Below are 26,460 nucleotides of genomic sequence, written 5' to 3' on the forward strand. Positions count from 1 at the left end.
GGCTGGGAGCCCAGCCAGGGCAAGGGCTAGAAGACTCAGCTGTCCTCCCTGTGGGCCCCTCATGTGACTTGGGCTTCCTCACAGCATGGCATCTGGGCTCTGCATCATGGCTGGGTAGAAACCACATTGTCTTTCCTGATCCTCATTAGAGTTCTCACCCTGCCACTTCTTCCACACACCGTTAGCTGTGACCGTCCTGAAGCCCTGCCCCCACTCAAGGGGAGGGGACATTGACTTTACCTCTTGGTGGGGTTCTGGAGAACATACGGGACTGGAGATGTTGTGATTGGTTTTGGAAACACCATCTGCCGGAGCTCTAGGTGACTTCCAGTCTTAACAACCCTGATCTATTACTGAGCAGGAAGTTTATTTTTCACTTTTAGGATTGTTCCCTTGGAGGGGGACATCTCTTGGAACAGGTTTGTCAAGTTACTACAGTGATTTAACCGATAAGGACATTTCATCATCTCGCACAACAAGAGCTGGAGGTCGGCCATTCCGGGTTGGGGCATGTGCCTGGCGATGCCTTGAGAGCCCCTGGGGTCTTCTCCCTGTCCACTCTGCTTCCTCCCTGTGTTTAGCCATCAGATCTGTCACCTCATGTCTATGAGATGGCTGCTGTGACTGCAGACTCACCTCCTCAGAAAAAAGCAAAAAAGAAGGAAGGGCCAGACATTTCTTTTCGTCTCTCTTCCTATCTCTCTGACCCCCTCTCTCCCTCCCTGTGTTCCCTTTCTGCTCTCTCTCTCCATTTTTTTCTTTTTTCGTTCTTTTTTATTTTTCCCCTTTGGGTACCAGGGGTAGTTAACCACTGAGCTACATCCCCAGCCCTTTTATTTTTATTTTTTTTTATTTTGAGACAGAGTCTTGCTAAGTTGCTGAGGCTGGCCTTGAACTTGCGATCCTCCTGCCTCAGCCTCCAGAGTAGTTGGGATTACAGGCGTGTGCCTCTGCACCTGGCCCCTCCCTCTCTCTTTATATTTTTAACACAGAGGAAAATCTCCCCAGAATGGATAAGAAGATGTCTCCTTAGGTCTCATTAGCCAAAACTGGCTCATGCTAATTGCAAGGGAAGCTGGGAAAACCAGTAGGAAGCCTTTCTAGCCCCATCACAGAGAGAGGGACTTTGCCTGCAAGAAAAGAGAGGGAGAATGGCTTCCGGGGTGAGAGAGGGGTTCTGAGATCAAAGGGTACATACATGCCTTAAATGACACATTTTTTAAAGATTTTTTTATAGTTGTAGATGGACACAATATCTTTATTTTATTTATTTATTTTTATGTGGTGCTTAGATCTAACCCAGTGCCTCACACTGAACCACAACCCCAGCCCCTAAAAGACACTTTTTAATTGAAGATAAACATTTAAAGATGCCCAAGTTATAGGGGTGTGGTCTGAATTTTGACAAAGTAAACACATCCAAGTGACCAGCACCCAGGTCATAAACAGAACCCTATCAGCCCCTCAGCGTCCCTCTGACCTCCTCCATTCACGACCCCCTAAGCCACTGACGGCACAGATTTGTTCTCTCTGATTTTGTGCTTGATAGAATACGAATATTTCCACAGTTTCTAGTTCTTTCCCTCAACAGTTTAGTCATGTGATTCACCCTACGGGTGTAAGTAATTGGGAATTGCTAACTGTCATCGCAGTACACTGTTCCACTGAGAAAGTATTTCCAAGGCTGGCACTTTTATGAATGGTGCTGTTGACATGGAACAGACAGATGAGGCTGGTGGGAACACAGGTTAAGGGAATAATTATATAAGACGGCCCCCTGCGCTGACCCCCACAGGCTTTCTCTTCCAAGAAGCATTTCCCTGCAGCCTGCCTGGCTTAGGTGGACAGGCTCTGTCACGTTCCTCAGCAAACTACCTGTTGTCTGCAGGAGAAATGCAGGCCCAAATAATGTTGATAAGAGGATCCAAATTCCCCGAGGGGGAGATTTCTGTAACCCTTTCCACAGACCAGATCCCGAAACTCAGAGAGATAGCATAATTCCTCCTGATCATAAAACCTGTAAGAATGTATGGCTAAGAATCCAATTAGGGGGCTGGGATTGTAGCTCAGTGGCAGAGCGCTTGCCTAGTATGTGTGAGGCCCTGGGCTCGTGCCTTCGCATCACATAAAATAAATAAACAAAATAAAGCACTGTGTCCATTTACAACTAAAAGATTAAAAAAAAAAAAAAAGAATCCAATTAGAACCCATCAGCACGGGACAAAGTGCCTAGGGTTGTCATGGTAGTGGGGACTTGAAAGTGTGATGTGTCTTGCTGCTGTCAGTCAAAAGCCAAGAGGTAGACCTGGGCGGGACTTTCTGGAAACTTCTCTGGGATCCCAGGAAAACCAGTGCAGGAGAGCCACCTTGTTCCTCTCAGAGAGGACCCAGCCTCTCCTCGGGAGTATCCCTTTCCCTATCCCTTCAATAACTCCCGCCTGTTACTCCGAGTGACATGTCTGAAATCTTTCTGACTCGATCGCAGAATCAGGGTTTGAAGGGGGGTCTTCACACTGCCTCAGTTTCCCGGAAGGCCCCAGCCCTGTGACCCTCCTAGGATGTGCCTGTCTGTCCAGCATGTGGGAGTCCCCGCTTCTCCAGTGTCACCAGCACTTGCTCTTGCTCAGGGAGTGTGATTTTCGTTTGCGTCTCCCTGGTGACTAGGGAAGCCCAGGACCTGTTCGCTGTGTCCACCTTGTTTTCTGGGCACTCATAACCCTGAACCCGGGTGCACAGAGGGCAGGCAGAGCAGGGGGCCTCAGCCCGACCGACGGGCAACCTACAGCCCTGTGCAGCTCTGCCAACCCCGAGTTTGTACAGCAGGCCTTGGCGGGCCAGGTGGCCCACGCTCAGAGGAGAACAGAGAGAAATGAGAATTTGCACTTGCTGGTTGCATTTGTGCTGAAATAAAGGTGACTCTGGGGGACAGGCTCAGTAGCCACAGATAACCATAGGGTGGTTCCAGGAACCAGACCTGCTCCAGGTGGCCCTAGAAGCCAGGCCTGGCTGGCAAATTTCAGTTCAAAACAGGTTAGACTGGGAACGCTTCCTGCGGTCTGTTACAGCTATTGCGTAACATCCAGCACACAGTAGGCACCCAATATATACATTTTGGATGAACGCTTAGCAAAGCTATCCTGTAACAGATGGGCTGTGTTTGTGGGTGAGGAGAGGGTGACTGAGCTGCTGGGTACTGTGGATGTGCAAGATCTGACAGGTGACCAGGGTGGATGGGCCGCTGGGGCCCCCTTAGACACAGGAGGACCACTCTGCAGCGTAGTCAAGATCCTTGGGCCCCAGCCCCTGTGAGCTGTGAATTCTCCATGCTGGAGTTCAGCACAGGCAGACTGATTTCGGTATTAGCAGAAGCAAAACCTAATTAGGAAGGCAAATTGATTTCCAAAAAAAGAATCGGATGATATGTTCCCAGGACTGTAGGAATGGCTTTTTAATTGTCTCCTCTTCTGCATTATTCATGCAAATGCGTGTCTTTGTGCGCAGAGGAGTCTCTCCTCCCCCTCCTGTCCAACTCCCTCCTGTGTTTAGCACCTTTGCTCCCCCAGGCCTTGGGGGGGGGGCTGGACCATTTTTCTGGGCCTAAGGGGTTTTGGGAAGATGGACATAGAGAAACGCTGGGGAGGGCTCCCAGGTACTGAGGTCAACAAGAAACTACCAAGCTGACAGTGGCCTTTCTGTGTCCCCCACCCCTCCCCTCAGGTAGCCCGATCCCAGGGCAAGGGCATCTTCCTCTTCCGGAGACTGAAGGACATCATGGACTGGAGGAAGGTGAGTCTGCCTCTTTCCCTTTGCTCTCCACACGTCCTCTGCCCTCTCCCCTCCTCTCTCCCTTCCAAGTTCAGAGAGCCAGCACAGGCCTGCCCACAGAGCAGGGTCACTGGAACCAGACTGTTGGGGTTCAAATTCTGACCTTGCAAACCATAGCTGTGTGACCTTGGGCAAGCAGAAATCCTGGGTCAAATCCTGCCTCGGCCTCTCAACAGACATGTGTCCCTGGGGAAATCACTGGAGCCCTCTGAACCTTGGTAGTGAGATGGTGGGGGGGTGGGGGGAGCTGGAGGACCTGACTCCTGTGGGCTCACAGCAGGTGCTCAATTAATGCACCTCCCCCTGATGCCTGCGTCCCCATTCTTCCCTGGGCACCTGTCAGGGCACTGCCTGCAAGAAGTTCCAGGGCTTCGAGGCCCAGCCTTCCCGCTACTCCATCAGTTCCTCTGGAAGCCATGTGAGTAGAGGGGTGGCCGGGGTCCCTGGAGGGAAGTCTGGCTGTCGGGGTTGGGAGCAGTGTGGGGGTCTGCGGGGGGTCTGCTCAGGAGAGCATTCCCAGCACAGGGCCACTGTGTGAGCCCAGGAAGTACCTGACCCTTGTCTTGGAGCCTGGGCTCCTCATCAGGTGACTGTGAAGGGGACAATGGGTGAGAAAGTTTGCAGACCTGGAGGGCCGTGCACCTGTGTGAGAGCATGGCATCGTCCCCAGCTGGGTGGGCAAGTAGAGAAGGGCCAGGGATGGCCTCCGGGCCTCAGGGGCTGCTGATGTCCTGGTGGCAGCACCTTGACAGGACTTTCTGCAGTGATGGTAACAGAGCATATCTGAGCTGTCTAGTACCTGACCACTGGCCACATGTGGACATCATATCGAGCACTTGTCCCGTGGCCACTGATACTGAAGGACTAAAGTTTTTGTTTGTTTCCTTTCAAAAAATGGTGAAAGGGCCGGGCACGGAGAGACACACACATCTGTAATCCCAGTGGCTCGGGAGGCTGAGGCAGGAGGATCGAGAGTTCAAAGCCAGCCTCAGCAATTTAATGAGGCCCTAAGCAATTCAGTGAGACCCTGTCTCTAAATAAAATACAAAATAGGGCTCTGGGGATGTGGCTCAGTGGTTAAGGGCCCCGAGTTCAATCCCCAGCACCAAAAAGAAAAAGAAAAAAAAAAGATATCCCAAGTAGAGTGCCTAACGTAATTCCTTGTACACAGGAGCGCTCAATAAATGTTAATAATATTATTGCAACTAGGACCCAAGAAATTCTGATGACCAAAGAGATGAGATCCCTGTGGAGAACTACGTAGCTCAGCGTTACATCGAAAATCCATACCTGATCGGAGGTGAGATGGCTGTCCCCAGCTCCCTGCCCTTCTGACCAGTCAGTCACTCACTCACTCAGCAAACCTTGACTAGCTGCGACTGAGGGCCCAGGCTCACATCCAGGGCAGGGGGATGCACAGGAAAGATCTGTCCTGGCTGCTGCCCATAGATTGCCCGTGGTTGAGTGCCTTCCCTCCCCCTCTGAGTTCATGAAAATTCTCCTTTGAGAACCAATTCTTTCACGTATGCATCTACCCAACAAGTATGATGGCCCTCCTCAGTGCCAGCTGCTGGCCTGGGTGCCGGCTGTCGCTCTGCTCCTGTGGAGTCTATTTTTACCCTAGGTGAGGGGACAGCCTTAAGCCAGAGAGCAAAGAAATACAAGAATCCCACGAAGCTGCAGCCATTGCAAAGTAAATCAGGCAGGGTCAGGGGACAGAGTGACACCTGGGAGTCACCTGTAGGTAGAACTGGAGGGAGAAACAGGAAGAGGGAATGGCAAGGACAAAGGCTCCTGGTGCAGCCAGCTTCCCCTCTGAGGTCCAGGGAGCCTGAGGCTCAGGCGGCCTCCTTAGGCCCAGGTGCATGGGCTTTGCCCACACAGGAGAGAAGGGTCAGGGTCTGGGGCCTCTTGTAGGTGGCACTTCATTGCAACAGAGTTAGTGCCCCTCCCCTCCCCTACCTCCTGGGCCAATGACCCTCCCCAGGGGGCAGCCCCTGGGTCTCTCCTCCCCTACCCCCCATCCTGTCTGATTTTTTTGGTTTTGGTTTTGCATGTTGGGGGTGGAACCTCATGCATGCTAGGCAAGTGCTCTACCACTGAGCAACACCCCCAGTCCCACACAGCTGTCTGCCACCCCTCTCACCTCTGTCCCTCTTGCCTCCATCTTGATCCTGGCCACTGTCCTCTCCCTGGACAGCGGCACCAATAGCCAGAGGCATCAGACACCCTCCAGCAGCTTCCCGCGGTTTGTAGAATACACCCCAGAGACTGCGGGGACCCTGTCTCTCCCTTGGCCCGGTTCTGCCCCCTCAGGGCCTCTGTCCTGCCCCAAGGCCCTGTGCCCCTCCGGGTCAGGTGGGCCCCTTCTTCTCTGCAGGCCACCACTTCTCAGGGGCTTTCGCTCAGCAACCTTGACTAGCTGCCACTAAGTCACAAGGTTTTCCCCAACAGGGACCCCCAGTTCCTCTCTCCTGACACCTCACGTGTTTTGCGGGGAGCTCCGTCTGTGCACTGTCACACCCCAACCATCTGGTAACCAGTATTCGCTCCACCAATTAATTCTTTCTTTGCCTGACAGGTCGCAAGTTTGACCTGCGTGTCTATGTGCTGGTGATGTCGGTGAGTCACCAGGGCAGGGGACAGGGAGCTGTGAGCCCCTCTCTGCCCAGGAGAGCTCAGAGGGGACATCTAGGGCTGGAGTGGGCCACCAGATGCACCTCAGTTTCACCATCCTAGGTGTTCCAGCATCTGGATTTGCCAGTCCTTTTTGAGGGGTGGGGGACGGGGGGTACCAGGGATTGAACTCAGGGCACTTGACCACTGAACCACATCCCCAGCCCTATTTTATATTTTACTTAGAGACAGAGTCTCACGGAGTTGCTTAGCGCCTTGCCATTGCTGAGGCTGGCTTTGAACTCATGATCCTTTCTGGGCAGTCACTGGGATTTCAGGCCTGAGCCACCGTGCCCTGCTTGCCTGTCCTTCTTTATCATTCAGTCATCGGTGGTAACCACAGTGAACATGTAGTGAGCACCTACTAAGTACCAGGCCCTAGTTAGTACCCAGCAGGTTGTATCTCGTTCAGTCCTTCCAACAACACAGTGAAGTAGATTCTATTATTATCCTCATTTTACAGATACAGAGAGGTTTAGTGACTTGCCCAAAGGCACACAGCGAGTGAATGGCAGAACTGGGATTCAAATCCAGGCAGCGTGGCTCCAGAGCCTGCTCTCTTAACTAGGGAGTCGCTGACCTCGCTCCTCCCAGGGCACAAGGCCACAGAGGGATTGAGACAGGATTGGCCCCTTTCCTCCTGAACCTCTCAGTCCGGCGGGGTGTCACACGTGGTGGCCAGCCCCTCGGTTCCCTCCTGCCAGCCACCGCCCCAGGGAAGGACAGGGTGGAGTCAAGGGGTGACGTTAGCGCGGCGCTGGCGGAGGAGGTAGAAAGGAAGAGGGGGCGGTTCCAGGTGGAGGACCCCAACGTGCCAGCGGCCACCGGAGTCACCCCCGCCCCCGCCCCCGCCCCAGTACATCCCGCTGCGGGCCTGGCTCTACCGCGACGGCTTCGCCCGCTTCTCCAACACGCGCTTCACGCTGAACAGCATCGACGACCAGTGTATCCTGGGACCCACCAGCCACCGCCCACGGCCTGCGGCCCCACCCGGGGGCCAGCCCGCGTGCCTCTTCACCCCAAGATGTTTGCTGGGTGCCTGGGGGGGGCGGGGGACCAGGTGAACAGGCACAAGACCCGCGCGGGCCTCTCCATCCAGGGATCCCGGGCTTGGGGGGACGGGAGGGAGGGCGCAGAGCACCTTCCTTCCTTCCTTCCTTCCTTCCTTCCTTCCTTCCTTCCTTCCTTCCTTCCTTCCTTCCTTCCTTCCTTCCTTCCTTCCTTCCTTCCTTCCTTCCTTCCTTCCTTCCTTCCTTCCTTCCTTCCTTCCTTCCTTCCTTCCTTCCTTCCTTCCTTCCTTCCTTCCTTCCTTCCTTCCTTCCTTCCTTCCTTCCTTCCTTCCTTCCTTCCTTCCTTCCTTCCTTCCTTCCTTCCTTCCTTCCTTCCTTCCTTCCTTCCTTCCTTCCTTCCTTCCTTCCTTCCTTCCTTCCTTCCTTCCTTCCTTCCTTCCTTCCTTCCTTCCTTCCTTCCTTCCTTCCTTCCTTCCTTCCCAGGGGCACTCAACCACTGAGCCCCATCCCCAGCCTTATTTTGTGTTTTATTTAGAGACAGGGCCTCACTGAGTTGCTTAGTGCCTCCCTGTTGCTGAGGCTGGCTTTGAACTGGCTTTGATCCTCCTGTCTCAGCCTCCAGAGCCGCTGGGATTACAGGCCTGTGACGCTGCGCCAGGCTTGAGGCAGGTTTTGACTGATGCCAAAGGTTTATGTTATTCATATGCAAAATAGCAGACAGCTTAGCACCCCCTCACCCCCGAAAATGTTTGCATCTTGGGTGTGTGTGTGCGCGCGCGCGCCCGTGCCTTTTTCTTTAATGCCTGGTGGTTGGCTCAAATACAACTCAATTTTCATCCATCTGATTGTCAGGGACCAAAACTTTGAAAACACGCTGACTTGGCAAGGCTGGGGGAATCCCTCTGTTGCTGGTGGGAGTGTAAATTAACACAAATCCTTAGAAGGCAATCTGGTAAATATCTGTGAAGGCCAAATGCTCACGCCTCCTGATCCTGCAATTTCCCTCTGAAATTCCATCCTACAGGTATACTCACAATATAGAGAAAGACAGGCTTAAAGGTCAGGCACTTTGCAGCCTCACTTGTGAGAGCAAAAAAGAAGGCAACAATGAAGCAAATGGTGTACTCATACTGCGGAGTACTATGCAACCATTAAAACGGAAAGGGGAGAGTGCTTTATGTACTGATAGGTGCCTGGGGTGGAGCGCAAAGTATAGAACAGCAAGAATCATGCTCCCAATTATGTTTAAAAATTATATATCTATATATGTCTGTTTATCTGTGCATAGATATCTCTGAAGGCCAGACAAGAAACTGGAAACAGGGCTAATGGTGTAGCTCATCAGGAGAGCACTTGCCTAGCACACACAAGGCCCTGGGTTCTATCCTAACACCACAAAAAAAGAGAGAGAGAGAAAAGAAAGAAAAACTGGAAACAGAAGTTGTCTCTGGGAGAAGAAATGTGTAGATAGGGACAGGTGAAAAGGAGATTTTTTTTCTTCTATATATTTTGCACTTTTTAACTTTTGGGTCATGTGAATGTATTAGCTATAAAATGATACACATCAAGAAAAGCTTTTAGCCAATTACAGTACTGCACAACTGATGCCTATAATCTCAGCAACTCCGGAGACCAAGTCAGGAGGATCACAAGTACAAGGCCAGCCTCAGAAATTTAGCCCTAAGCAATTGAACAAGATCCTGTCTCTAAAAAATAAAAAGGGCTGGGGATGTGGCTCAGTGGTTAAGCACCCCTAGGTTCAATCCCAGGTGCCAAAAAAAGAGAAAGTTTTTAAGATTTCTAGGCCTGAGATTAGAAGAAAATGGAGAGTCAATTCAGAAAGATCTAGAAGCTAGATTACCTGCATGTAGGAGACAATCTGTGTTTGGAAATGGAGAATGATGCTGCCTAGTTTCCTGCCTGGGAACCCCAGGCAATGTTTTTAGTCAGTTCATCTCTCCTTCTTAGAGGCGGAGGCAGGGTAATTAGACCCTGTCTCAAAATGAAAAATCAAAAGGGCTGGGGGTATAGCTCAGCTGTAGTGTCCCCTGTTCAGCCCCCAGTGCCCCCTAAACATCACAGAATCCACCTCTCTGCCTTGGTTTTGTCACTTAATGTGAGGGTGTCTAGGGTCATGCATTGGCATTGCCTCAGCAAGGGACCCACCTCAGGCCCTTCTGAGTACTTTTCACAAATTGTTTTTTTCCTACTTTGCTGACTTCTTTTTCTGTATGTTTATTGTATAATTTTAACACACATTTATCACATGCAAGTCATCAAATTTAGTTTAGTTTTACTGCCACCTCTTTTGTTATTAAAATTAAATAATGCGTACAAAACACATAGAACTGTGCCTGCCGGAGTGACCCTCGGTAAATGCTGGGGTTCTCCACCCCCCCCCCACCACATTCATGAGTGTTTGTACATTTCCAGGCATCTCAGGGATTATTAAGCAAACCGAGCCCTCTCCCGGGGCCAGTTTCTATTTAATGAGCCTGTGCTCATTAAACATTCACAGTGAGTGAATGGAGTGAATACGCATTATTTTCCACCCCTTCTTTTAAATTGTTTTTGATTTTTAAATCTGGAAATATTAAAATGTGTAGAAACTGCAGAAAAGACTATAGCAGGGTCCTATGTATCTACCCTCCAGATTTAACATATTTTATCCTAATATTTTACCCATTTGCTTCAGCTCCCACAATGCCAACTTTAAAATAGCAAATAAGGGGCCGGGGTTGTGGTTCAGTGGTACAGCACTTGCCCCTCACATGTGAGGCCCTGGGTTCAATCCTTAGCACCACATAAAAATAAATAAATAAAGAGATTGTGTCCATCACTTAAAAAATAATATAAAAAATAGCAGATAAGTTTTTGAATCACAAAATAACAGGAAATATCTTTAACCTAATTTTAACATATGTATTATATTTACATATAGTTTACACACAGTTATTCAAATACACACCTATGCAAACATACACAAATTATAAAAATATTAACTGAACCATTGTATATAACAATGATCAAGTAGAAACAATCTAAATCATCCTCGAGGGATGGTGAACTGAATTATAAAGCACCTACTAATGTTGTGCATCTGTTAAGAACAATAAAGTTTATAGTCAAAAGCCAGGCGTGGTGTCGCACTCCTGTAATCCCAGCGACTCAGGAGACAGGAGGATTGAGAGTTCAAAGCATCTTAGCAAGGTCTTAAGTAAATTGGTGAGACCCTGTCTCAAGATAAAATAAAAATAAAAAGGGCTGGGGATGTGGCTCAGTGGTTAAGCACCACTGGGTTCAATTCCCAGTACCAAAAAAAAAAAAAAAAAAAGTCTATAGTAGAATGTCATGACACGGAAAGGTGTGCAAGACCTAAGTGGAAAGAAGTGCAAGCTGTAGTGCTGGTTTGTTTGCAATCCTGTTTTTGCTTTTAAAAATGTGTGTTCCTGTTTAGGAAACACGTATGAAAGGAAGTTCATCGTTTACTGATCTAGGAACTCTGAACACTACAGAGGATGAGAATCAGGCAAGGGCACGTTGACTTTCAGCTTCATACATTTCTCTACAGTATGAATTGTGTCTGCAGCTGACACGCTTTACTCTGATAATAAAAACAGTAAAACATGTAAAGAATATGGGTTTCATCCTAAAAGCAGTATAGCTTGTTAAAGACAAATCAGGAAATTCAAGAAAGTCCAAAAAAAGAGAAAGAGAGGAAAAAAACCTTCTCTAGTGTCCTTTCCTAAAAACAACGACTTGGCATTTGGTGTATTTTCTTCCGGGTTCATTTGTAGAACTTTTTAAAAGTTTTGCTGTCATTTAAATTCTATAGATGAGTGATCCCATGGTATAAACATAGATTTTTCTTCACTAAACGTTAACATCAGTATTTTCCTTGTGTACATTTTTTTTGAATCACAAAACACCCCACTGAGTGGGCGTACTGGTGTACTAATCCTCCAGGCCGTGGGCACTTGGGAAGTGTTCAGTTCCTTACTGTCATAACACACAAAGCTCCAGGGGAACTTTTTTCCCCATATTTTTGTTGGTGCATTATACTTGTACACAGGGTGGGACTTCTTACACATTTGTACATGCAGTAATATAACAATATACTTTGGCCAATGTCATTCCCTGGTATTTCCCCTTTCTCTTTCTTCCCTTCTCCCCCTGGTCCCCTTCCTCTACTCTACTGACCTCCCTTCCATATTTTTGAGTTGCCTGCCCACCCCCCACACCTTTCTTTTCCATTTTTCTCTCTAGTTTCCACTTATGAGAGCAAACATGCAACCCTTGACCTTGGGAGTTTGGCTTATTTCTCTTAACATCCTCGGGTTCCTTCCATTTTCGTGCAAATGACATGATTTCACTTTTCCTTATGGCTGAATAAAACTCCATCGTGTATATAGATCACATTGTCTTTATCCATTCACCTGTTGATGGACACCTAGGCTGGCTCCCTAGTTTGCCGTTGGGAATTGTGCTGCTGTGAACTCAGGTGTGCATGCATAGCTGTGGTATGATGACTTCAGTTCTTTAGAATAAATACCCAGGAGGTATGGCTGGGTCATATGGTGGTTTCGTGCCTAGGCTTTTGAGGAACCTCCATACTGATTTCTGTAATGGTTGTGCTGAGTTACAATCCCACAACAGTGTAAGTGTTCCTTTTCCTCCACATCCTCCCCAGCATTTATTATTATTCGTGTTCTTTTTCTATTTTTTTTTTTTTTTTGGATGCGGGTGATTGAACTCAGGGGCACTCGACCACTGAGCCACATCCTCAGCCCTATTTTGTATTTATTTAGAGACAGGGTCTCCCTGAGTTGTTTAGCACCTTGGCTTTTTGCCGAGGCTGGCTGATCCTCGTGCCTCAGCCTCCCCGGCTGCTGGGATTACAGGCGTGCGCCACCACGCCCAGTTTATTCATGTTCTTGATGACTGCCATTCTGGCTGTGAGATGAAATCTCAGTCTAGTTTTGATTTGCATTTCCCCAGTTGTTAATGACGTTGAACATTTGTTCATATATTTGTTGGCCATTTGTATTTCTTCTTTTAAGAAGTGTCTGTTTAGCTCATTTGCCCATTTATTAATTAGGTTATTTGTTTTCTTCAGTGTTAAGTTTTTTTTTAAGTTCTTTATATATTCTGTATTTTTAAAAAAACTTTTTTGAAGTTGTAGATGGACAGAATGCCTTTATTTTATTTTTTTAAGGTGGTGCCGAGGATCAAACCCAGCGCCTCACGCATGCTAGGCAAGTGCTCTACCACTGAGCTACAGCCCCAGCCCCTATATTCTGGATATTAATCCTCTATCAGAAGAGTAGCTGGGGAAATTTTTCTCCTATTCTATGGGTTCTCTTTATATTCTCTTTTTGTTTGTTTGTTGCCAGGGATTGAATCTAGCAGTGCTTAACCACTGAGCCATATCATCAGCCCTTAAAAAAAATACACACACACACACACACACACATACATAAATATATATATCCTTTGTGTGTGGTACTACAGTTTGAACCCAGGGCTTTGTGCATGTGGGACATGCACTCTACCAACTGAGCCATATCCCTACCCCCAAAATATCTTATTTTGAGACAAGCTTTCACTAAGTTGCTTGGGGCCTCTCTAAGTTACTGAGGCTGGCTTTGAACTCGCGATCCTCCTACCTCAGCCTCCCATGCTGCTAGGATTACAGGTATGTGCCACTATTCCTGGCTCTCTTCACATTCTTAATTGTTTCCTTTGCTGTGCAGAAGCCTTTTAATTCGATACCATCCCATTTATTAACTCTTGGTATTACTTCCTGAGCTTTAGGGTCCTATTGAGAAAGTGTCGACCCTGCACCTACACATTGGAATATCGACCCTACATTGTCTTATAGGAGAAAGGGACGACTTTGTTGGTCAACAATTTTACTGTATTTTTTTTTTTTCCTTTGGATGATGTGACAAAGGAGTAAATCCCGGGTCAAGGGCATCTGACCAGGTTCTTCCCAGAGGAGCTCTCTATGTCCCCAACCCCAACACACTCATTTCATCTCCAGTCCCCACTGTTGGGGACAATTATTTTAAAAAGCCATTTCTAAGACAATGGGCATGACTGGGTGAAGAATCCCCAGGCCTTCGTGATGCTATCCTGCAACTATTCTGAATTATCAATTTTCCAAAATGAGAAAGCCCAAAGGTGTAACTGCCTTGATGAGGAAGGAGGTTTCTGCCCCAGGATTTCATCAATTTCCATCCCCCTCATTTACATTCCTTTTAAACTGTGTATCTTTTATTACTAGAAACTTTTGAGCATTTTCCCAGATGGCCTTCTACCAGGGACAGTTTCTCTTTTTATGTTTTCACAGCCTTTATTTATTAGGGACATAGCGTTTTACTGTTGACAGTTTATGGAGATTTTCATGTGGCAGAAACGTTAGGCTGTCACATTTGCCATAGTCTCTCATTGGGTTTGCTCCTTAATTTTTGTCCTGATGTGATTGTTTCCATTTGTACTCAGCTGAGTCCGTCGCTGTCCATTGAGATCCGCTGTCATCTCTACTGTCATCGTTAGGCGAGGGAAGTTCTCTTCCCCTAAAGACTTCACAGCAGCTGCACCTCTCACAGATTGATTTTGATGGCTTGTTTGCTCCTTGCTACTTGTCTCGTGGGTCCGTCAGGACTTGATCTGGGGATGCCGGTGGAGGCGAGGGCTGAGGCTGGCCCCCTGGCTCTCCTCCCTCAGCCCTGCTCCTCCTCTGCTCCTGGGGAGGCCCTGCTTCCTCCCCCTTGCAGGAAGGAGCAGAGGGAAGCGGGTCTTGCTGGGAGCCAAGCTTTCTTCCCCTGCATCATCGTCAGGAACTTGTTTTTCCTGAGTTTCCTCTTGTTCCTATTTTTTTTTTTTATTGGGATATAATTGAGCTTTATTTACAACTTCTTTATATACTGAGATCTATATCTAGCATTGAGATATAATTTGTACAGTGTGCAATTCACCCGGATAAAGCAAGCAAAGGAATGGTGTGTATCATAATCAAACAGCTGTCAGCACAGTCAGTAAGAATATTTCCATCTTTCCCCCAAAGAAATCGCACACGCACTAGCCAGCACTCTCCATGCCCCCTCCACTCCCCTCCCGGCCCTTTGCAACTGCTTTCTGTCTCCATGCATCTTCCTAGACACAGGGATGTAGCGCATGGCAGAGCGCTCGCCCAGCATGTGCAAGGTCCTGGACATTTAATGTAAGTGGGATCAATCGTGTGTGGTCTTTGGTGCCCACCTTTTTTCACCGGGCATGATGATTTCAAGATTCCTTCTTATTGTAACATGTACCAATACCTTCCCCTCTCTCTCTCTAGTACTGGAGATGGATTGAACCAGGCCTCACAAACGCTAAGCAAGTGCTGTCCCACTGAGCTGCCTCCCCCAGCCCTTTTTATTTTATTTTGACACAGGGTCTAAGTTGCCCAGGCTGGACTGAACGTTGCCATCCTCTTGCCTCAGTCTCCCAAGTAGCTGGGATTAAGCTTCCTATCTCTTTGATGCCAAATAATATTCTATTCCAATAAAGGGGGCATGGCATTTTATTTACCTGTGGATAGACACTGGAGTTGTGACCCCTTTGGGGTTATTATGAAAAAAAGGCTGCTTCAAGAACTTGTTGAGCAAAAGGGCTGGGGTGTGGCTCAGTGGCAGAGCCCTGGCCTCGCATGCGCAAGGCCCTGGGTTCCATCCTAGGTACTAAAAGAGGTAGAGAGAGAGGCACAAACTTTTTTACGGGCTATTCTCATTTCTCTTGAGCACATGGCTATGAATGGAATTGCTGGCCCAGTGGTAATTCTGTTGAATCCTTTGAAGAATTGTTTTCCAAAGTGCTGCACAATCTCTCATTTCCACTAGCATTTTGTGAAGGAATCCGATTTCCCCACCTCCTACCAACACACAATATCGTCTAACCACTTTGTTACAGCAGCCCCGTGGTTGTGAAGCAGTTTTACCTCGCATTTCCCTCATGACCCATATGGGTTTGTTGGCCATTTGTAGATCTGTCTATTCAAATTTCCGCTCTTTTAAAAATGGGATGATCTGTCTATTGTTGATTTGCAAAAATGCTTTATGTATTCTGGATGCTGGTCCCGCATCAGATATGTGATTTGCAAATACTTTCTCCCATCTCTGGGGTGTCTTAGCACTGTCGTGATAATGTCCCTTAAAGCCCAAACATTTTTAATTCTGGTAAAGTCCATTTTATCTATTTTTTCTTTTATTGCTTGTGCTTTTGGTGTCATATCTAAGAAACTCTGCCTAGGCCAATGGACAACTTACTCCTATATATTCTTCTAAGAATTTTTAGTTTTGTCTCTTATATGTAGGTCTAAGGTCTGAGAAAGGGGTTCTATTTTATTCTTTTGCACCTGGATATCCAGGAGTCCCTGCTGCATTTGTCATTTGTTTAAAAAACATCCCCCCACACACACACCCTATTGAATTGCCCCAGAACCTTTTGGAAAATGTCCTGGACACAGGCCTGAGGGCCCCATCCTATGGAGTGATGGTCTGTGTGCTCCTTCTTTAGAAGTGGAGGCAGGAAAATTCTCAAATATGAAAGAAAAAAATATCTTTGAAAAGTTCTGAAGATGACATTCTAGGAAAAAGATGCTGACAAGGACACCCACCTTCTCAGAAAGGTGGAAGCCACCCTGCCCTGTCCCATAGGTGACAGACAGGGAGAAACATGCTTTAGGGGAACTAGACTTGAGCCAGCGACCTAGAGCCTCTCCCTTCCCAACGAGTCCTGGAGGAAGCTGCGAATAGTGGTCATTTCATGAGGTTCAGGTGTCTGTCCTGCTCCCTGGGGGGGGGTTGCCAAGGAAGGGGTGTCTCAGATGGCTGTCTCTGCCTTCTGTGGGCCTCCAAAGTCTCATGTGTTGGATGGGAAGTATCTGGGAACAAATGAGATGATGTGTGTGAACTCTGAGCTGCACCGTGTCACTGATGTCATTTGAAGGTGACAAGTGATTATACCAAAAGCACACTCTCAGGGCTGGGCCTTTTAAGGCCACCTGACCCCATCCCAATGCTGGATCCCTTCTCTAGTATTCCTACTAGTGGCCACCCAGTCCAAACTCCTTTGGTGACAGGGAGCTCAGTGTGTCCTGAGATGACTGTTCTACATTTGGTGTCTCTACTTGTTAAAAAACTCTCTTGAGTTGAAAAAAATCATCATAATATCGGCTCTGCCAGGCCCTGTGAGAGGCCCTTGTGATTGCTGGGAGTGGGGACCGGGGACAGGACCCAGGAGTGTTCTTCCTCTGAGCTACATCCTCAACCCTTTTTAGAATTTTATTTTGACACAGGGTCTTATTCAGTGGCCCAGGCTGGCCTTGAACTTGCAATTCTCCTGCCTCAGCTTTCCGAGTACCTGGGATTACAGGCGTGGGCCACCACACCTGGCTAAGAGGCATCTTTATACAGTGTTTTATCTGATCCTTCAAATAATCCTATGAAGCCAACATACTATAATAGGTGGGCAGAAAGGCTCAGAGAGGGCAAGGGCCCCAGGCTTAGGGGCTCATGGGTAGTAAAGAGGCAGGCGGATTTGAATCCTGGCCCATCTGGCTCCTCAGCCCACGTATGTGAACTTTGAGCTGTTTTGTAGTTTTCCTCATCAACTCCCAAACACGGTCTCAGTTCAGTCCTGGGGGATCTATGGAGGGTGTCTTGTCCTTCCTGTCCACACTTGTCCTTGACCACCAACCTCTGCCAGATGTTCACCTCACCAATGTCGCTGTGCAAAAGACATCTCCGGACTACCACCCAAAGAAGGTGAGAAGCTGGGCTTCTACCCTCCCCGGCAGCCTTCTGGGATGAGGTTGGGAGGGAAGGGCAGAGGCAGAGAGCCCAGGTCAGGCCTGTCTTGGCTCATAGCTCACCAGCGAGGACAGGCCCACCCTTGCCATTTGCAGAGCCCAGGGCATGGTACAACAGAGATCCATGGACCAGGTACTTCAATATTTAAAAGTGCAGGTTAAAAAAATGCACCCCTAAAGAAAATGTGCTCCATCCGACAGAGACCTCCTATGGATCAATCCATTGACTGGTGTATCATATAGACATTCTTTTTGTCAATCTGTTATCTATCTATCATCTATATAGTAACCTGCAGAGCCAGGTTGAAACGCTGAATGCTCCGGCTTCTGGGAGTGAAGGGCCTGATCTAGGGCAATGGGAGAGTGAGACTCCGCTCACACCTGCTCCCTTCTTTTCTGTCCTGGGCCTCCATCCCACACAGGGTGACTGCACACACACTCCCCTGTGACCAGCAGCCCATTGACCATCCTAGGCCTTGAGATGCCCTTAAAAGCAGGCCCAGGGAGAGGGCCTGTGCTGGCCATCAGGGCAGGGGCCTCTGGGGGCCTGGGTAGTTCTGAGTTATCAGAATCTCCACCCACGAGGGGGGTGCACTCTAGCTGTCCTAATCCTGGGACTCAGGGCTGGGCCCCCCTTGCCCAGGCCTAGTGTAGCGCTGATGGCTCCCAGGAGGGTCGTGGCAGGTGAGTCCCGCTGGCTCAAGTTCCTCTGCCAACCCCTACTGCCCGGGTCCCAGGGTTGCAAGTGGATGCTGCAGCGCTTCCGGCAGTACCTGGCGTCCAGGCACGGGCCCGAGGCGGTGGAGGCGCTCTTCCGTGACATGGACAACATCTTCATCAAGAGCCTGCAGAGTGTGCAGAAGGTGATCATCAGCGACAAGCACTGCTTCGAGCTGTACGGCTACGACATCCTCATCGACCAGGACCTCAAGCCGTAAGTGGGCAGCTGGGCCCGGGGTCTGGCTTTACAAGCGGGCACCCTGGTCTGGGAGCCCAGCTCGGCCACTTCCTGGCTGTGTGACCTTGGACACAGTTCTATTTTTCTATGCCTCAGTTTGCCAGTCTGTAAAACAGGGTTGGTCACTGTGCTGTACCTCTAGGGTTGTTAGGAGGGACAAATGAGCTGTCTTTGGGACATGGGGCTTCGTGCTGGCTCTGGGAAGCCTGTCCTGTTGGTGGGCTGAGTGAGGGGTGCTCCCCTCCTACCCGGCAAAACACTTCCCCTCTGGAAGTCTTGGCCCTTGGAGGATGTGAAGTGCCACGTAAGGGAATATTGTCACGGTGGCTGTTCCTGCCAAGAATGTGGTGCATTCTTGCCCATGGAGGGGGTTGAGCTGGCGAGGAGAACAAGCTGGAGCTGGCAGGGACCAGAGCGATGGCCTCACATGACACGACAGGACATTGAAACCCGTGGGTTGTCGGCTTGGGGGAGGGGGAGGTCAGCGGCGAGTCAAGGGCAAAATGAAACTCAGGGTCAAGTGCCCGCGCTGGGCTGCTCCCCACCAGCACTGCTGGATGCAGGAGGCCACTCCCCTGCCCAAGGTCACCCCGGAGGTGCTGTGGGCTTTCAGAGCCAGGCATAGTGACACCTGAGTCAGCTCCTGGCTAAAGGGACACTGAGTCCCAGCACCCAGCAGTCTCTCTCCTCTGCCCCTGGCAGCGAGCTCTGGCTGCATCATTAGGGTAGACTGAGGTGGGAACAAGCTGGGAGGAGTAGAAAGTGGTCTCTGGCCCCCCACTGTCCAGTGGGGGAGCCCTTTGCTCTTCCTGTGCCCCAGCTTCCTGTCTGTAAAATGACCAGGCTGTACAAAACCTCCAGACCCATGTGGGCTCCAGGGAACTGGAGGTCCTGGGCTGTTTGGGACCTGCAGATACAGGTATTTTAGGTTTGATCTTCAGAATGTTTCTGTGTTTAATTTTTTTTTGACAAAATCTGGGAGATGTTTACCTAAAAATCAGGATTTGGGGCTTTTCTAGAAAAATCAGATGATCTCATAATTCTCAGCTCATACTCCCCTGGGGCAATGCTGCCTGCAGCTGCCCACAGCTCTCCCTTTAGATGCGGACGCCCCTCCAAGCCGTCTCCCGCCACCTCCCACCCCCATCCCCGGCGGCCCAGCCCCTGACCCAGTAGGTCAGTTGCCAGCCGTGGCCAACTGTCCCTCTGGAAGGGATCTTCCTGCACTCAGGTCCCCACTGGAAAAGGAAAAGCATCACCAGCAGGAGGGCCCCACGGTCCCCCTCGCCCAGGGCTGGCTCCGCTCCCCTAAACTCCCTTTCTTCAGAGGGAAAGATGGAGCCACCTGGGTGGAGCTGACAGTGGGCCCCAGGCACCGCATCTAGCCTCAGGGAAATCCTCAGATTCTCCCTCCCGTTCCTCCCCAGGTGGCTCCTGGAGGTCAACGCATCCCCGTCGCTCACGGCCAGCAGCCAGGAGGACTATGAGCTCAAGACCCGACTCCTGCAGGACACACTGCACGTGGTGGACATGGAGGCCAGGTGAGGCAGCCCTGGCCGAGGCAGCCGGGGCTCCACCAGGGAAGAGAACTCAGGCCCTTGGATGGCCCCACATTTTATGGATGTCCACACAGGGTCAGGTCCTGGCCCAAGGACTCGGCCTCTCCAGAAGGGAGCAAGGCCATCCACAGCTTTCTGAGACTCAGTCTAGCAGGATTTATTCAAAATTTCCTAACTATGGGACCCTGGACCAATCACTTCACCTCTCTGAGCCTCAGTTTCCTCATAGGTAAAATGGGAAATGACTGTCCCTCCGGGTTATTCTAATTTACTAAGATCATTTATTGCAAAGTGCTTAGCTCACAGTAACTGCCCAAATAAGAGACTGTTTATGTTATAACAATGTTTATGTAATGGGAAGGATCCAGGGTTAGCTTCAGGAATGGGTGCATCCAGGTACTTAGTCAACGTTAGTGGGTTGGTCTCCCTCCCTTTCTTGCACAAACACACTCACACACTTGTTCTCTGCCCACCCCCACTCTTCTGTATCAGCTTTCTCCCAATTATTCCAGCAAAAGTTGGAGGGCCAATTCTCAATGCTGGAAGTGAGAATGCCCATTCCTGAACCAATCACTGTAACTCTGATAGACCAGGGGGTAGGAGCAACCCCACCGAGGCCTAGGGGTGAGGGAGAGAGGGGTGACTCTTCAAGAAAAGCAGAGGCACCACTGGACTGAAAGAAGGTGAACTGGATGCTGAGCAGAGAAACCTCAGGCATCCACTAAACCTACCATTGCTTATTCATTCAACAAACATTTGAGACTATTGTGTGCCAGACCCTGGGCCACACACTAGGAATACGGTAATGAAGATGGCAGACCTAGTCCCTGGCTTTGTGGTATTTATGGTCTGGGGAGGAAAATAGACTTTAAACTGAAAATCACAACTGGATGCATCTTCCTGAGGGCAAGTGTGGGGACCTCAGCATAAAAACAGAGGACAACCTCTCAGAGACTGTGGGGTCCAGGGAACAGACAGTGAATGGTTGGACCAAAAACAGGGCTTCTGACAGGGTGGACACCCATGGGGTTGAGAGAGGGCTGGGTCCTGGCCTCTCTAACCTTGGTGTCTCTGCCCGTGCAGGCTCACAGGAAGGGAAAAGCGGGTCGGAGGCTTTGACCTTATGTGGAATGATGGCCCTGTCAGCAGAGAGGAGGGGGCTGCTGACCTGTCAGGGATGGGAAATTCCGTGACCAACACACACCTCGGTATGTCGTGCCAGGTGGGGCGTGGGCACCAGGGCTGCGCCAGGAGGTGGTGGGTTGTCTAGAGGCAGCCTCAAGGAGCAGTTGGAATGTCTGGATCAGTCTGCTCCTCACCAGCTCTGTGACCCCAGGCAAGGGAGTCAACCTCCCTGGTCCTCATCTGTGGAATTAAGAGGGAACAGTTCCCGTGTATGTCTGGAACACTGTCTGGCACACAGCGAGACATTGTTGATCTGTCAGGAGGCGGATCTCAAAAGGCTTAAGTGGACAACCAATGGAAAAATGCATAATGTCATTAAGAGAAATTAAGGGCCTCAGGCCTTGGCTTTAAGCTAGTTTCTAAAAAGTGAAATTTTTTTCTTGATTATAAAAATTGGTGGCACACGCCTGTAATTCCAGTGATTCAAGAGGCTGAGACCGGAGGATCCTGAGTTCAAAGCCAGCCTCAGCAACGGAGAGGCGCTAAGCAACTATTTGAGACCCTGTCTCAAATAAAATACAAAATAGGCCTGGGGATGTGGCTCAGTGGTTGAGTGCCCCTGAGTTCAATCCCTAGTAGCCTCTCCCCACCAAAAAAAAGATCAAAAATTATTCACACAGCCAGGTGCACATCTATAATCCTAGTGACTTGAGAGGCTGAGACAAAAGGATTGCAAGTTCAAGGCCAGTGGGGGAAACTTAGACCCTGCTTTGAAATTAAATATAAAAAGGTCTACTAGGGGTGTAGCTTAGTGGTTAGGATACCCCTGACTCAATCCTTAGTACTGGGGAAAAAAAATACACACACACACACACACACACACACACACACACATATATTCACACTCAATAATACCCCTGGCTCAATCCTTAGTACGGGAAAAAAATACACACACACACACACACACACACACATATATATATATATATATATATTCACACTCATTGTAGAATATTTGAAAACTAAAGAAGAAAATTAAAAAAAAACATGCAGACGTAACCATCTTTAACAATCTGGCGTGTTTCCTTCGAGTTTTAAAAAAATGCATATATTCATACTTTTTCTTCTATAAAATTGGCATTGGGCTGGAATTTTGAGTCCAGCATCTCCCATTCAAGAATATTAATCAGAACCTCCCATTTGGAAGAATTTTTTGGCCAGGTCTGGACTAAACCCTTTACACACATTATCTTGTAACTTTAGGTGAGTTTTGTTACCGTTCTACAGATGAGGAAATGGTCTCCAGATGGGTCATGGGTTGCTGGAGGCCTCAGTCTTAAGTGATGAGTCAGACTTGAACTCTAGTGACCCCAAGGCCCGAACATTCACTGCTGGACTCTCCTGACCTCTTAGTTAAAATTCCCATACAGCTGCGAAATACTTGAGTTTGCGTGTGTGCCCAAATTCACCAAGCCAGTCTCTTCTGATTGGCCATTTGGCACAGTCTAACTTTTTACTTTTATAATATCATAATGGACTCCTCTCCCATAACCCAGCTGAAATTCTGGCTATTACCTTAGGGCAGATTCCTAGAAGCAGACTTACAGGGCCAAAGGAATGAATGTATTACAACTGAACTGCTTTCCAGAAAATCACACCAATTTGCCAGTTTGTAATTTAGAAAAAAGTCTCCGCCAACTCAATTGATAGGTAAAAAGCAGTGGCACATTGTTGTTTTATGTGCACTCCGTTGATCCCGGTGAGGTTTCAGTATCTTAAATTTGCAGTTCTTCTTTTGTAAGCTATACATGCTCTTTATTTTTTCTATGGGTTGCTTATAGCTTTTTTTTTTTTTTCAATTTATAAAAGCTTTGGATATCAATGTGTTGGAGACATTACCCCTGTGTCAAACTTACCATAAAGATTTCCCTGGGTTTGTCATTTGTTTTTAAATTTGTTTCATGGTGGCTTTTTTCTTTTTTGATGAAACTTTATATCTTTTTTAGGGTTGGTAGGATTTAGGATCAGGTTTGGCTGCATGCAACTAAAAAGCCAACTAATAGAGACGGGCTGGCTTGTCTGAGCCACAGGAAGTCTTGGGTAGGCCACACAGGGCTGACACATGGCTGTGTGATACCCTGAGGACCCAGCTCTTTCTTCTTTCTTTGCCATACTAACCAGTTGGTCTGGTGTTCATAGTTATTGTCTTATGGTTGCAAAAACGGCTGCACCAACTCCAGACACTGTGTGCCTTGTCCCAGGAGGGAAAACAGAAAAGTCCTAAAGGCATCAACTTCTTATTTCAAAAGGGAAGCCCTTCCAGGGAACTGTAAGGCATCTTAATGGCCAGAACTGGGTCACATGGCCACCCCAGCTACAAGTTTGGAACAGTTTGCTTTGATGAAGGCAAAGATGAGGGGGCTTGTGATCAGCGTTTCCACATGGAGCCCCAACTGCCTTGTTGGTGGAGACTGTAATGCCTGGGAATCTTGTTAAAATGTGTATTAGGATTCAGTAAGGGCTGGGGCCTGAGAGCTGCATTTTTGACAGGCTCTCAGGTGATGCTCTGTTAACTATACTGTCACCAGCCCTCCTCAAACCCAGCGGCTTCAAATGACTATTTCTTCATGATTCTTCAAGTCTCTCCTGGGGTGACTCATGGGTTGCAGGCCCCTGGCAGCTTTATTGGGACACAATGACCCAGGAGAACCTCATTATCCCAATTGAGGGTTGATAACTAGCTTTCAGCTGGGCTTCCTTCATGTGGCCAACAGCCTGTCCCTGGCTTCTTCCCCTGGTAGTCCCAGGGTTCCAAGAGAAGACAAGGTAAAGCCTCTTGAGACAGAGGCTAGGACGTCCCACACTGGCATTCTGCTGCCATCCATTGCTCAATTCGATTTGCTAGGCCATCCCAGAATTGCAGAGTGAGGAAACAGACCCCCTCTTGATGAGAGGAGTGGCAGTCACCTCACAGAGGTATGTGCAGCAATGGGGAAAATCGCAGCCATCTCTGTGGGCAAAACACTCCCAATACCAGTGCTGCTGGCTCCTGGGCACCTGTTTGGGTAGCCCAGAGAGGGCACAGTGCTTCTTCATCTCAGTGGCACATCAGAACCACCTGGAAACTTTAAAAAATATGCCTATCAGAAATAAAGATATGGTTGGACTGGGCATTGACATTTTAAAAAGCTCCCAATGACTCAGTGCAGGTAGAGAGCCACTGTTTTAAAAGTCTCTAGAATTATTCTAAGTTTCCAGTTGAGTATTTGGGTGGGTGGTGGTAAACACAGGAGGTGGGGGTTGGGGGCAGGAGGAAGACAATTGAGGACTGAGTTAGGGATATGCTCAGGGATATCTGGATGACAAGGTCAGCAGATAAGAGATCAGTCTGCAGCTTGTAAAGGGGTTTGCTCTGGACAGGAAGATTTGGCATGATGAACAAGCCAATGACAGACAGTTAAAGCCAGGGTTCCAGGGGACTCACTTTGGAAAATCCTAAGGCCAGATAGACATAGTGGGCTCTCAGCTCAGGGAGGCCTTGATGACCGGCAGGGGTTTGAGTGCTAAGATGGCAGGTACCTCCAGGTCAGTACTGTGGCCAAGCCATTCAGGCAGCACTGATGAGTGCCATCAATATGCCTGGCACAGATTAAATGACTGTGGAGGTCCCTTAAGGATCAGCTGTGAAAGCAGGCAGAAACAGGCCGTGTCATGAACATGCTGGGAGGTGACCTCGGCATGGACTGCCCAGGGACACATTTTGGTGAGCCAGGGGCCACTTGTGGGGACAACTCATCTCTTAGCCAATTGTGCCTGGCACACAGGCTGGGTAGGGCAAGAAAGCCGGCATTTCCTGGGCTTCAGATGCTGTGCTAGCTTTATGCATCTTCACTGAGCAACAGCAGGACTAAAGTGAGCAGGGGTGGGACAGCGGTTATGAGCTTCGCTCCAGCACCAGATAGCCCGGGTTCAAGTCCCCACGGGGCCTGCTTGTGTGAGCTGGGGCACATGGCCCTGTGAGGGTTTAAGAAGTTTATGTGTGTGTGACACCTGCAACACCTGGCTGGAGGCCAGCCAACCTCAGCTCTTGCTGCAGGGTCCTTATGTTCTCTCTGCAAGGTGGGTGGTATTGTCCTGACTGAGGAAACAGATATTCACAGAGGTAAATGACCGCTTGAGGGCCCTGGCAGCTCAGGAGTAGAGCCAGGATGCAAACCCTGGCCATGTGTGGCTACACAACTCCTGCTGTCCCCTCTTCCCTCCTAATGGGTGCATGGGACCCTCCACTCCCCCCAAAGAACAGCATCCCAGCCAACACCTCACTTCCCTTCCAGGCTGCGTCAATGATCGGAAAAAACAGCTGAGGCAGCTGTTCCGCTCCCTCCAAGCCCAGAAGAAAGCATCCAGCTGACCCCAGCTGCCATGGGGAGCCAAGAGGCCCTGCAAGGTGCCACCCCAGATTCCAGCACAGTGGTACCTCGCGGCCTTTCCCCTCCCTCTCTCCCTCCCTCCAGCTTGGCAGCAGCTTTGCTGGCTAAGCAGCCTCTGCTTGCTGCTTGGATGGGCCCCTTGGATCCCTACCCCCACCCTCTGGCTTCTTTGCACCAGGAGACAGCCAATCCCTGGGACTGGAGGGGCTTTAACCTTGACAGACTGGCTTGGTGAATGGACCCAAAGAAGACAAGTGCAGCAAGTTCTGCTACCCTAGAGAGATCACATCTAATAAATGAGCACAGGCCTTACTTGGAGGAAAGTCACTGGGCACTGGGTCTGGCTCAGGGGAGGCTGTTGGTTGCAGCCAGGTTCACTGAACTTTGGCTTTTTTTTTTTTTTTTTAATGGGGCAGTATTGGGGCTTGAACCTGGGGTGCTCTATCACTGAGTACATCCCCAGTCCTTTATTTTCTAATTTTGAGACAGGGTCTATTTAAGTTGCCAAAGTTGGCCTTGAACTTGCAATGCTCCTGCCTCCATTTTTCAAGTAGCTGGCATTACAGGTGTGCACCACCAGGCATGGCTGGCTTTGGTATTTTGGTGTCTCTCAGATCATGCTGGAAGGATCCCTTGGATCAAGAGTTCACGTTCCAGGGAATTTGTCTTTAAACTGTTCTTGCAAAGCCAGCAATTATTAGACTGTGTTTACTAGGTGTCTGGGGGAAGCGCTGAGCCCTCCTTTTTGCAACACAATGACCTTGCTTCTCAGTGAAACCCATGGATTTCCCTGGTCACCATCTGAAAGCCAGTATGCTCATTTTTCAGATGGAAAAGGTGAGGGTTGGGAAGGTAAAGCTGCTTAGTGTCTCTTCAAAAATGCATTTGTGGCTGGGAGTGGTGACACATGCCTGTAATCCCAGTGGCTCAAGAAGCTGAGGCAGGAGGATTGTGAGTTCAAAGCCAGTCTCGGCAACTAAGTGAGGCCATAAGCAACTTATCCAAGACCATCTCAAAATAAAAA

At 49.0% G+C, this 26,460-nt stretch overlaps 1 protein-coding gene across 2 annotated transcripts in view; it reads left to right on the forward strand.

Annotated features, from left to right (window-relative positions):
• Ttll9 (tubulin tyrosine ligase like 9) overlaps positions 1-25,671 on the forward strand; it is a 43,963-nt gene extending 18,292 nt beyond the window's left edge. For both annotated transcript variants that reach the window (XM_077800046.1, XM_077800047.1), the window contains 10 exons: positions 3,718-3,786; positions 4,169-4,243; positions 5,035-5,125; positions 6,407-6,447; positions 7,359-7,446; positions 17,262-17,320; positions 18,102-18,298; positions 19,750-19,863; positions 20,965-21,089; positions 25,341-25,671. In XM_077800046.1, coding sequence (XP_077656172.1) covers positions 3,718-3,786; positions 4,169-4,243; positions 5,035-5,125; positions 6,407-6,447; positions 7,359-7,446; positions 17,262-17,320; positions 18,102-18,298; positions 19,750-19,863; positions 20,965-21,089; positions 25,341-25,417 — 936 coding nt within the window. In that variant the 3' untranslated portion in view covers positions 25,418-25,671. The remainder of the gene's footprint in view (positions 1-3,717; positions 3,787-4,168; positions 4,244-5,034; positions 5,126-6,406; positions 6,448-7,358; positions 7,447-17,261; positions 17,321-18,101; positions 18,299-19,749; positions 19,864-20,964; positions 21,090-25,340) is intronic.
• The last annotated feature ends 789 nt before the right edge of the window (positions 25,672-26,460 follow it).

Source organism: Urocitellus parryii, chromosome 6 (assembly GCF_045843805.1).
Source record: "Urocitellus parryii isolate mUroPar1 chromosome 6, mUroPar1.hap1, whole genome shotgun sequence".
NCBI classification, from domain to species: Eukaryota; Metazoa; Chordata; class Mammalia; order Rodentia; family Sciuridae; genus Urocitellus; species Urocitellus parryii.